This window comes from Nothobranchius furzeri, chromosome 2, assembly GCF_043380555.1.
Source record: "Nothobranchius furzeri strain GRZ-AD chromosome 2, NfurGRZ-RIMD1, whole genome shotgun sequence".
Classification (NCBI taxonomy): domain Eukaryota; kingdom Metazoa; phylum Chordata; class Actinopteri; order Cyprinodontiformes; family Nothobranchiidae; genus Nothobranchius; species Nothobranchius furzeri.
In genome coordinates, this window is record NC_091742.1 from 102,278,434 (window position 1) to 102,290,933 (window position 12,500).

The 12,500-nt window shown below is 46.7% G+C and overlaps 1 protein-coding gene across 2 annotated transcripts in view; it reads right to left on the reverse strand.

Moving 5' to 3' along the window:
* Nucleotides 1–5,850: 5,850 nt before the first annotated feature.
* The window catches only part of LOC107372638 (H-2 class II histocompatibility antigen, E-S beta chain), a 6,740-nt gene continuing 90 nt past the window's right edge, over nt 5,851–12,500 (reverse strand). The window contains exons 1-6 of one of the 2 annotated variants that reach the window (XR_008561222.2): nt 12,434–12,500; nt 11,707–11,979; nt 10,947–11,160; nt 10,784–10,868; nt 7,433–7,546; nt 5,851–6,264 (exon numbers count right to left, since the gene is read on the reverse strand). The exon at nt 12,434–12,500 is cut by the window's right edge and continues 90 nt beyond it. Coding sequence is in view for 1 of the 2 variants with exons in the window: in XM_015940848.3 (XP_015796334.3) it covers nt 6,239–6,264; nt 7,433–7,546; nt 10,801–10,868; nt 10,947–11,160; nt 11,707–11,979; nt 12,434–12,488 (750 nt within the window). In the remaining variant the exon portion in view is untranslated. The remainder of the gene's footprint in view (nt 6,265–7,432; nt 7,547–10,783; nt 10,869–10,946; nt 11,161–11,706; nt 11,980–12,433) is intronic. The other variant, XM_015940848.3, reaches the window with a different exon arrangement.

Here is a 12,500-nt window from a genome sequence, read left to right on the forward strand (position 1 = left end):
GGAAGAGCAGAGGCCCCAGCACAGAACCTTGTGGGACACCATGGGTAAGAGAGGTGGTGGAGGACCTAAACTTGGAGACGGCCACAGAAAAGGAGCGCTCAGAGAGATAAGAGGAGAACCACTCCAGAGCAGATCCTGATAGGCCTACCCAGTCTCTCAGCCTCTCCAGTAGCAGGTGATGGTCAACAGTGTCAAAGGCTGCAGTCAGGTCCAGCAGGACCAGAACAGAACAGTCCCCTGCATCACTGTGAGTCAGAAGGTCATTAGAGACCCTAAGAAGAGCTGTTTCAGTAGAATGAGCAGTGGCGGCTGGCCAGTAGAGGGCGATAGGGTGCCGCTCTCCCAGTTTTTCTGTGTTTTTAATTTTTATTTTAAAAAAATAAAAAAATAAAATTAACAATAATCACATATTCTAAGTTAATTGTGTGTTTTGTAACAAAAATAAATAATATATATATATATATCTATGTTGGTCTCTGCCGATCTCTGCCGAGCGGTGGAGGCTGTGTGCTGTTTTTCAATCGCCCAAACAGGACGAGACCAGCTGTCCAATTGCTGACAAGAAAATCAAAGGGTAGGAATGGGAATGTATCCAATCAGCGTCGACGTTGTTTCAGAACATTTCAGTAGCATGATGGGCGATAGAGCTACCGCCAAAGGTTTCGTTGGTGTTCGGTAGAACTCGGCAGAGTCGTTTTTGGTCGTGACGCAGATGTAGCATGGACGCCGCCGGTGACTGCAACCAGCATGGATACCGGATCTCAGCAGCCACTGAATTCAGTTCGGTCTCTTCTCCAGTATCCGTTCGAGAGGAGAACTATGGTGGAAAAACTTAATGTCAAAGAGCTTGGACCAGATCAGCCCGACGTAAAGATAAGCCAGCAGGAGGAGGAGAGAGGTAAACTGTACACACCAGGCTTCTCCCGAAATTGGTACACCAGGAAGGCTTGGCTAGCTGGATGCAATCACGCTAATGCGTTATTTTGCTTTCTGTGTTTGTTATTCAAAACGGCTGGGACAGATAAGGCATGGATGAGTCAGGAGTTACAGACATGAAACATTTTTCTGAGAAGGTGAAGAAACACGAGTCATCCCGGGCACACATGGACAACAACACGGTGAAGCTAGCCATGCTAGGCAGCAGAGCTAACGTTGCCATGCAGGGAACAACAGCAGCTGGGTGCAGAGGTAAGCTGTACATTACATTTCTGTAGACAAGACAATCAGAATCAGAAATCCTTGGTTGTCCCACAAACCGGGACATTTGTTTAATAACATGTTTAATGTGCAATAACTGTAAAAACTAATTTCAACACACATACTTATTATACATATTTAATCATGTAAATGTGTATTTCATGTAAATTTGTACATACATCAATCTGATTCCAGTTTACTTGTTACACTTCTGCTGCAGCAAACACATTTCCCAGCTTTTGGGACAATCAAACATTTCTGATTCTCAATCAGATGTTTTTACCTCAAATGTAAAAACATCTGATTGAGAATCAGAAATGTTTTATTGTCACAAAAACTGGGAAATATGACATTTGTAAGAGGATACTGATGACATTATTTCCTATAAAAGTGTTTCCTATGTACTTATCTGTTGCTTTTTATTTATCATATGACAGGTTTGTGACACCATCCTGAGCCATGCAAAAGAAGATTCTTGTCACCACACCCATGACCACAGCCGAATCAGAAAGGTGCTTTTCTACTTTAAAGAGGATTAAGACTTTCCTTGAGGAACACCATGACACAGGATGGGCTGAATGCTCTTGCCATGCTCTCCATGGAAAAAAAGCTTGTCACAAACATTCCTGACTTCAATAAAAAGCTCATCGAGAGCTTTGCCACTCAGAAGGACAGAAGGGCAAAATTTCTGTACAAATGAGGTATCACACACACACACACACACACACACACACACACACACACACACACACACACACACACAAATGCATCCACTTGATCTTTGTATAAAGTTGACCTTGGCACAACACTCCAGAAATATTTAACAGTGTAAATTTCTGGCATTTTGTCTAAGTGGTGTTTACTACCATTACTGTAACAGTGACCTGCTCATAATTTTTGGTGTTCAATCAAATGTTGAAATTAAACAAAATGTTTTTGTTACTTGCCTCTTGCATTGCCTATTTACCATATATGGTCGTGTTATTTTATGTGCAATTTAATGCAGTATTTTTCAGCCTCGGTCCGCAAGGCAGCGTGCCAATAGTCAGACACACCTGGATTAATCAGTTTGTCCAATGATGTAAGACAGGAAATAAAAGAGCTGTGCTTAATTCAGGAAATAGTGAAGTTGTGCACAAAGCTCAGAAAGCACAAGTTTGTTTAAAAATAAAAAAATAGCACAGCCCCACCAAAAATATTTTTCACCAGCCGCCACTGAGAATGAGCTCTACGAAAACCTGACTGGAAGCTATCATAGATGTTATGTTCATCAAGAGCAGCTGTGAGTTGTTTAGCCACAACCTTTCCCAAGATCTTGGAGATGAACGGAAGTTTAGAGATGGGTCTGAAGCTGCTATGGAGAGAGGGGTCGAGACTCGGTTTTTTTAAGAAGCGGGTGGATTACAGCGTTCTTAAAGTAAGCAGGGACCTGACCAGAGACCAGAGAAGCATTAATTATAGAGAGCACGCTGGGACCGATGGACTGAAAAGCACTTTTAAACAAAGATGAGGGTAAGATGTGGAGGGGGCATGCAGAGGTCTTCATAGAGTTAACTAGTTTGGTTAACTCAGGCAAAGAAACAGGAGCAAAGCTATCTAGGATGATGGGCCTGGTTGGAGTCGGGAGAGGCGGCGATAAGGCTGAAGGAGAGATGCTAGATCTAACCTTATTGACTTTGTCCACAAAGAAAGACAGAAAGTTCTCACAGTCTGCAACAGAGTGGATGGAGGCTGTAGGAGAGGCAGGAGAGACGATGCTGCTGATGGTGTTAAACAGCACCTTGGGGTTCCCTTTGCTCTGGGACACCAGGTTGGAGAAACAGTAAACCCTAGCGTCTCTGACTGCAGAGTTAAAGGATGTCAGAAGATCCTTTAGGTGCAGCAGATGGACGTGGAGATGGGTTTTCTTCTACAAACGCTCAATTTTTCTGCATTGGCGCTTCAGGCTGTGAAGGCTGTCATTAAACCAGGGAGTAGGGTTCACTGCAGGAACTGATCTGGTTCTGACAGGACAGATGTTGTCCAGAATGGAGAGGCAGTGCTCATTGAACTGAGAAGTTAAGGAATCTGGGTCGTTATCAGAAGAACAGGGTGGATCAAAAGCAGCAGAAAAATTGTTAGCTGTGCTTTCATTAAGAAAACGAGAACTAACCATACGGCGAGCAGGAGGTGGGGACGCAGAAACTGACAAGTTAAAGAAAATGCAATGGTGATCTGAAATATAAACGTCCTCAGGACAAACACTGTCAGCATTTAGACTCAGCGTAAAAACAAGGTCTAGAGTGTGCCCCCTGGTGTGTGTGGGGCCAGAAACATGCTGGGTAAAGCTGAAGGAGTCCATAAGGCTGGAGAAATTCATGGCAAAGTGATCAGAGGAATCATCAACATGGATGTTTAAGTCACCAACAACCACCAGTCTGGACAGCTTCACAGTGGAGGATAGAAAGTCACTAAACTCCTGAAGGAAAGAACTGTTTGGACCAGGTGGACGATAGACCACAGCACAGTAGAACGGGTCCTTACGCCCGACTTTAATCAGCTGCAGTTCAAAGGAAGCAAAGTGACCAGAGGTTGTAGAGCTACATGGAAGATGGTCTCTGAAAACAACAGCTAGGCCTCCACCACGACCAGAACCCCGGGGCTGGCTAAGAAAAGAATAACCACTCGGGCAGAGTTCAATCACACCAGAATAATCAGATGTTTGCTGCCAAACTTCAGTCAGAAACAGAAAATCCAGGTTTTTAGAGAGAATTAGATCATTGAGCAGGAAGGTCTTATTGTTACCAGAGCGGGTGTTTAATAGAGCCATGCTGAGTGAGGTGGAGGAATCAGAAACTACAGAGACAGCTGGAGTTAGTGGACGTAAATTAGCAGGGTTAGATCCACGGTGTTTATAAAAACCACTTATGGAGGGAACAGGAGGAGAAACCACTGAGGAATGAGGATAAACCAACCTTAAAAAACTTGGACGGATGAACCGCGTCGCAACGTGGCCTGGCGGGAATGCGGAAGTGGCGCTCAGGTCACCAAACAAAGGACAAGCTAGAAGATCACGCCGATGTTTACCAGATAAACCACGCTTTAAGACAAGTCTTATTCTCACCTGGATTCCTGCTCGTTTACCTCTTTTCCTCCGACGTTTTCCCGGGACCGGACAAACATCGCTAGAGGAGGTGCGCAGCTCTGGATCGTCGATTGCTTCCGGGCCTGTACGCCACTCAGGTAAACAAACAGGATGGTAAATCCTCGGTGCATCTTGGGCGATCGTGAACGAACGGAAGGACAAAAGAGTCTGGCGATCATAGGAGATGGTAGCAGAGACACTACTGAAGAAGATCGCAGACAGGAGCAAGGTGGAAAAGAGGAGGTTAGTGGAGAAAAGTTTGCCGGTGACCGCGGCGAAGCCAAGCACAGGCGCCATCTAAGGCTCTCCCCTAGAGGTAGGGTGAGAAGCGCGGTCATTCGGGAGGGTCTTGGAGTAGACCCGCTGCTCCTCCACATCGAAAGGAGCCAGTTGCAGTGGCTCGGGCATCTGGTCAGGATGCCTCCTGGACGCCACCCTGATGAGGTTTTCCGGGCACGTCCAACCGGGAGGATACCTAAAAGAAGACCCAGGACACGGTGGAGGGACTGTCTCTCACCTGGGCGGGGAATGCCTTGGGATTCCCCGGAGGAGCTGACCCAAGTGGCTGGGGAGAGGGTAGTCTGGGCCTCTCGCCTTACGCTACTGCCCCCGCGACCTGACTCCGGATAAGTGGATGAAAATGGATGGATGAACAGATAAGTTCTGTGGTCCAGAGCGTGTTCTTTCATTTGCGTGTTCTTAGTAAAGTCAAGCCCTATTTGCCAATTAAAGACTTTGAAAAGGTTATACACCTGCTAATCATGTTGAGACTCGACTACTGCAGCTCTCTATATCATGGACTGGAGCAGTTGTTAATTCACCGCTTGCAGGTGGCTCAGAATGCGGCAGCTCGCTTGCTGACAGGTAGGAGACGCAGGGATCTCTTAACTCCGGTCTTACAAGCTCTTCACTGGCTCCCGATCACTTACAGGTTTCAATTTAAAATGCTACTGATCTGTTTTAAGGCACTACACAATTTGGCCCCTCTCTATCTGTCGGAACTTTTAAACACTCATGTCCCCAAACGAAACCTCCAATCATCCTCTCTACGTCTTTAATCTGTTCCCGAGTCTAGGCTGAAGTCCAGAGGCGACAGAGCCTTTGCTGTGGCTGCTCCCAAGCTCTGGAACAGCCTTCCCCTACAGATTAGGTCTGCTAACAGCCTTTCTGCCTTTAAGTCTTTTAAAAACCTACCTTTTCACCCTTGCTTCTAAATAACATGTCTTCGTTCATTTATTTTACATAGGGCCTACTGGATGTTTCTCAGTGTTTTATTTTTTCTGCTCGTCTGTGTACAGCACTTTGTGCATCTCTGATTGTTGGAAATGTGCTTTATAAATAAAGTTGACATTGATATCTGTTAGCTTCTGGGACACGCCTGGAGACGCTGATTTGCTACACTCCATAGACTCGAATGGATTCTATCTGAGGCAGTGACGTTCCACCTGGGGTTACCCTTCTGTAGAACCAGATTAATAATCTCAGATTACATGTTTCTATCATTTCAATGTTCTGAAACAAAAAACACGTTTTATTAGAATAGAAGACAAACTTTAATCGTTTTAACTGGTGACCAGTCAGACCAGCATGAACAGGTAGACCAGTATAACCAACCAGACAAGTAAAACCAGTATAGCCAGTATAACTAGTCAGACCAGTATAACCAGTGACAGCCACACCCACTGGTCCAGGACTGATGCAGGTTCTTATCCAATCAGAGAAGAGGAAGTCTCAGATCAGCTGATCTTCATGTGATTAAACAGCAGAGTCCAGATCAGACCTGGTCCAGGAGGTCCTCCAGAACCACCTCCTGGACCAGGATCAGAGCTGCAGAAAGTCAAGAGTTCTGGTTCAGATCTAGAGCTGTCGGGTCAGAACCAGAACCACTGGAGACAGGAAGCAGCAGCAGAACCAGGATCAGTTACTGGGAACCAGAACACGTCCTGGAAGAGAAGAGACACCGGATCAGCATCAGAGAACTGGTACTGGTCCAGACTGGTCTGGATCAGCATCAGCAGGTATTCAGGTCTAACCTGGGTCACATGGTCCAGACTAGCACTGACCCATCTGACCCAGGATCAGTTGTGTCAGCTATCTCAGACATCCAGAGCTTCCTGGTGTCACTGTTGTTACCATGGCAACAGGGAGGACGGGTGGGTTCTAGGAGCCTAATCTACGTCTGGACCATGGGTCTGGTACTGCCCATGAATGAATGAGAGTCTATGAGAGGTTCTGATCCGGTTTGTTACGGGCCTTGGGGGTTTCACACAAAGGTGGAGGAACCTACCATGTGGTCAGTAGCAGCTACGCTGGGGAGGAGAGATGCTGCTGTGATGTCATAGATGACACGTCTGATCTGTTATTGTTTAAATGATTAACGTTTACAAGCTGATGAGTCTGTATTATGAGACAAACGTAATTATTTATCATGTAAACTGAAGAACAGCATGCGTGTGATCCAGGGTGGAAGGGTTAGAACGTAACGTAGAGCTGCTTCAGGGACCCACGAGCCAGCCAGAGGGGGCGGAGCCTAAGGCTCCCTATGCTGAGCTTAGTCATTTATCCAGGTTGATGTAATCTTTTCATGGTGCTGCTACCCTCAGTACCATCATGGCTGTGGCCGTCTGTCTGTCTCACTCTCGGCTCTGGTGTGAGAGTGAGACAGACAGACGGTCTGATTCTCTGTGGCTTCCTGCTACCGCTGAACTAGCTGGTAAGGTATTTACCGTAATAACCCTGTCTGAATTTTTTCATGGCACAAACGTTTGCAGAGTTACGGTAACTCACTGTTAACGTGTGACTTGGGTAGAAAACGGGCCAGGTGGCTCATCTTGATGAAATAGTGTAATAAATACATCTGCAAGCTTAGAGTAATGTATGATGTCACTTCCTGTCACGTCTGTATCACTGTACATAGTCAACTTGGTGCTGAAGCTTGAGTGGAACATAATCATGAATCAAACTGTAATCTTCATTTCTGCCAGAAAAATCCCGAACCAGAGCCTCTGATGTTGATTACTCTTGTTTGTGCTGTTAGCTAACCAGGAAACCAAGATGGCGTCTGCTCATCAGAACATAAACTGGATCAGAATCAGCTGGTTTGGCTCTGACCTCTAGACTTCCTCTTGTAGTAAATGAATCCAGCCAGAGACAAGATCAGACCCAGAATCAGTCCTGAAGCTCCGATGGCGATCTGGTTCCTCTCTGATTCAGGCATGGACAGTTCTAGGGCCAGACAGGTGAGACACAGACAGGTGAGACACAGACAGGTGAAACACAAAGGTGAGACACAGACAGGTGAAACACAAAGGTGAGACAAAGACAGATGTACCACAGACAGGTGAGACACAGACAGATGTACCACAGACAGGTGAGACACAGACAGGTGAGACACAGACAGGTGAGACAGAGACAGGTGAGACACAGACCGGTGAGACAGAGACAGAGACAGGTGAGACAGAGACAGGTGTACCACAGACAGGTGAGGGTCAGACAGGTGAGACACAGACAGGTAAGACACAGACAGGTGAGAGAGAGACAGGTGAGACACATACAGGTGAGACACAGACAGGTGAGACAGAGACAGGTGAGACACAGACAGATGTACCACAGACAGGTGAGACAGAGACAGGTGGGCCAGACAGGTGAGACACAGACAGGTGGGCCAGACAGGTGACACATAGACAGGTGACACACAGACAGGTGAGACACAGACAGGTGAGACACAGACAAGTGAGACACAGACAGGTGAGACACAGACAGGTGAGACACAGACAGGGGAGACAGAGACAGGTGAGACAGAGACAGGTGAGACACAGACAGATGTACCACAGACAGGTGAGACAGACAGGTGAGACAGAGACAGATGTACCACAGACAGGTGAGACAGACAGGTGAGACAGAGACAGGTGAGACACAGACAGGTGAGACACAGACAGATGTACCAAAGCCAGGTGAGACAGACAGGTGAGACAGAGACAGGTGAGACACAGACAGGTCAGACACAGACAGATGTACCACAGACAGGTGAGACAGACAGGTGAGACACAGACAGGTGAGACACAGACAGATGTACCACAGACAGGTGAGACAGACAGGTGAGACACAGACAGATATACCACAGACAGGTGAGACAGACAGGTGAGACACAGACAGATGTACCACAGACAGGTGAGACAGACAGGTGAGACACAGACAGATGTACCACAGACAGGTGAGACACAGACAGGTGAGACAGAGACAGGTGAGACAGAGACAGGTGAGACACAGACAGATATACCACAGACTGGTGAGACACAGACAGGTGAGACACACACAGGTGGGCCAGACAGGTGAGACACAGACAGGTGGGCCAGACAGGTGACACACAGACAGGTGAGACAGAGACAGGTGAGACAGAGACAGGTGAGACACAGACAGGTGAGACACAGACAGGTGAGACAGAGACAGGTGAACCACAGACAGGTGAGGGTCAGACAGGTGAGATACAGACAGGTGAGACACAGACAGGTGAGACACAGATAGGTGAGACAGAGACAGGTGAGACACAGACAGGTGAGACAGAGACAGGTGAGACACAGACAGATGTACCACTGACAGGTGAGACAGAGACAGATGTACCACAGACAGGTGAGACAGACAGGTGAGACAGAGACAGGTGAGACACAGACAGGTGAGACACAGACAGATGTACCACAGACAGGTGAGACAGACAGGTGAGACAGAGACAGGTGAGACACAGACATGTGAGACACAGACAGATGTACCACAGACAGGTGAGACACAGACAGGTGTACCAGAGATAGGTGAGACACAGACAGGTGAGACACAGACAGGTGAGACACAGACAGATGTACCAGAGACAGGTGAGACACAGACAGGTGAGACAGAGACAGGTGAGACACAGACAGATGTACCACAGACAGGTGAGACAGACAGGTGAGACAGAGACAGATGTACCACAGACAGGTGAGACAGACAGGTGAGACAGAGACAAATGAGACACAGACAGATGTACCACAGACAGGTGAGACAGACAGGAGAGACAGAGACAGGTGAGACACAGACAGGTGAGACACAGACAGATGTACCACAGACAAGTGAGACAGACAGGTGAGACAGAGACAGGTGAGACACAGACAGATGTACCACAGACAGGTGAGACAGACAGGTGAGACAGAGACAGGTGAGACACAGACAGGTGAGACACAGACAGATGTACCACAGACAGGTGAGACAGACAGGTGAGACACAGACAGGTGAGACACAGACAGGTGTACCAGAGATAGGTGAGACACAGACAGGTGAGACACAGACAGATGTACCAGAGACAGGTGAGACACAGACAGGTGAGACAGAGACAGGTGAGACACAGACAGATGTACCACAGACAGGTGAGACAGACAGGTGAGACAGAGACAGATGTACCACAGACAGGTGAGACAGACAGTTGAGACAGAGACAAGTGAGACACAGACAGGTGAGACACAGACAGATGTACCACAGACAGGTGAGACAGACAGGTGAGACAGAGACAGGTGAGACACAGACAGGTGAGACACAGACAGATGTACCACAGACAGGTGAAACAGACAGGTGAGACACAGACAGATGTACCACAGACAGGTGAGACACAGACAGGTGAGACAGAGACAGATGTACCACAGACAGGTGAGACAGACAGGTGAGACACAGACAGATGTTCCACAGACAGGTGAGACAGACAGGTGAGACACAGACAGGTGAGACACAGACAGATGTACCACAGACAGGTGAGACAGACAGGTGAGACACAGACAGATGTACCACAGACAGGTGAGACAGACAGGTGCGACACAGACAGGTGAGACACAGACAGATGTACCACAGACAGGTGAGACAGACAGGTGAGACACAGACAGGTGAGACACAGACAGATGTACCACAGACAGGTGAGACACAGACAGATGTACCACAGACAGGTGAGACAGACAGGTGAGACATAGACAGATGTACCACAGACAGGTGAGACAGACAGGTGAGACACAGACAGGTGAGACACAGACAGATGTACCAGAGACAGGTGAGACACAGACAGGTGAGACACAGACAGATGTACCACAGACAGGTGAGACAGACAGGTGAGACACAGACAGATGTACCACAGACAGGTGAGACAGACAGGTGAGACACAGACAGGTGAGACACAGACAGATGTACCACAGACAGGTGAGACACAGACAGGTGAGACACAGACAGATGTACCACAGACAAGTGAGACAGACAGGTGAGACACAGACAGGTGAGACACAGACAGGTGAGACACAGACAGATGTACCACAGACAAGTGAGACAGACAGGTGAGACACAGACAGGTGAGACACAGACAGATGTACTACAGACAGGTGAGACACAGACAGGTCTAACACAAAGGTGAGACACAGACAGATGTACCACAGACAGGTGAGACATAGACAGATGTACCACAGACAGGTGAGTACCCCAGTCGGTGATCAGAGGTTCCTTCAGGCTGGCGTGCTCCACCATACAGGAGATCTTCTCTCCAGACCTGCAGGAACATAAACATCTCTGAGCCTCTCAGAACTCCTGGATCTGGACCAGAACCAGAACCTGGAGCTGGACTCACCTGGGAGTGTACTCCAGGTGAGACAGGACCTGGTAGTACCAGTCCCCATCTGGCATCTCCTCAGTAGTGGTGACATCAGATGTGTCCACGTGTCCGTCCTTCAGCCAGGAGACTTTGATGTTCTTGGGGTAGAAGCTGAAGACTCTGCAGACCAACATGGAGTCATGGTGACCAGAGGAGGGTTGGGTGGAGAACAGCCTCACCGTGGGCTTCACTGGGAGGCATGGGGACTATTATTAATGGGTTAGTCTGGATTATTATTTGTCTCCAGCTGCTAACAGGGATTATGAGATAAACACAGTTTATTCTGGATTAAACAGCTGGATCTTCTGTTATCACCATCTAAACTAATCTGGATTAATAATCTGGTTACAAACAGATGTGTCTGTAGGATTATTTACATCAGACAGGAACAATCAGATGATGATATAAAAATTTATTAATCCGACTTTAATAATTGATCAGATATAGATGTTATCAGTGTTCTAACAGCTGATCAGTTATTAATAATAATGTCTTCATTAATCTGATGTGTATTATCTTGTTACTGTTGTAATAAACATGATTACAACCCTTTAGATTAAATACTAATCTGAGTATGAACAGCTTTCTATGTCAGATTAAGTCAGAATAAATGAAGTCTGTTATTAAAGCTGTGATGTCAGAATAATAATAAATAATATTAATGCTGATGATGTCATCAGAGATCTGATGTGGAGTCAGTTAGTCTGGATTTAATCTGATGAAGAAACAAACTCACCTGATTTAGTCAGAACGAGCTGGTAATAAATACCAACGTGGTTCAGGCAGTACCTCTCCCTCTCAGCTCTCATCGGGGCCAGGGTTCCAGGGTCCTGGTTAAAGTACTCAGCCTGCTTCACTCCGAACTCCGTGTACCCAACAAACTTCCCCACTCGGCTGTCGAACCTCACCAGCTCCCGCTTGTTGAAGTAGAATGAACGGATGAATTGGATGTCTTCCAGGCGACTGGAGTTAAAATCACAACGATCCACACGATAGTTCAGGAACCCATCTGAGAACAGAACCAGAACCAGGTCATGGACCAGATTATTGATCAGTGACTCCCACATTAATCCCTGATGTTCTAATAGATCCTCTGAAGATTATTGGTTCATCTTGTTATGACTGGTTGATCACTTCCTGTTTTATACTGATGTGTTGTGATTGCCAGTTATTGATCAGATTATTGGTTATTGATCAGATTATTGGTTATTGATCAGATTATTGGTTATTGATCAGATTATTGGTTATTGATCAGATTATTAGTTATTGATCAGATTATTGGTTATTGATCAGAGCTGCTGAGCAGATTTATCATGTCTGAAACCAGATGAATTATTAATAATCTGATTCTAGATCTGTAATCCTGCTGTGAAGACTCAAACCTCATTATTGATCATTATATTAATATTACAGACCAGCCTATCATTATTTGTTGATCATTATATTAATTATACTGCTCCTACCTGCTGAGCAGAAGGTGAGGAGGAGGAGGAAGCAGCAGAGTCCTGATGAAGACATGTCTGTGTCTCT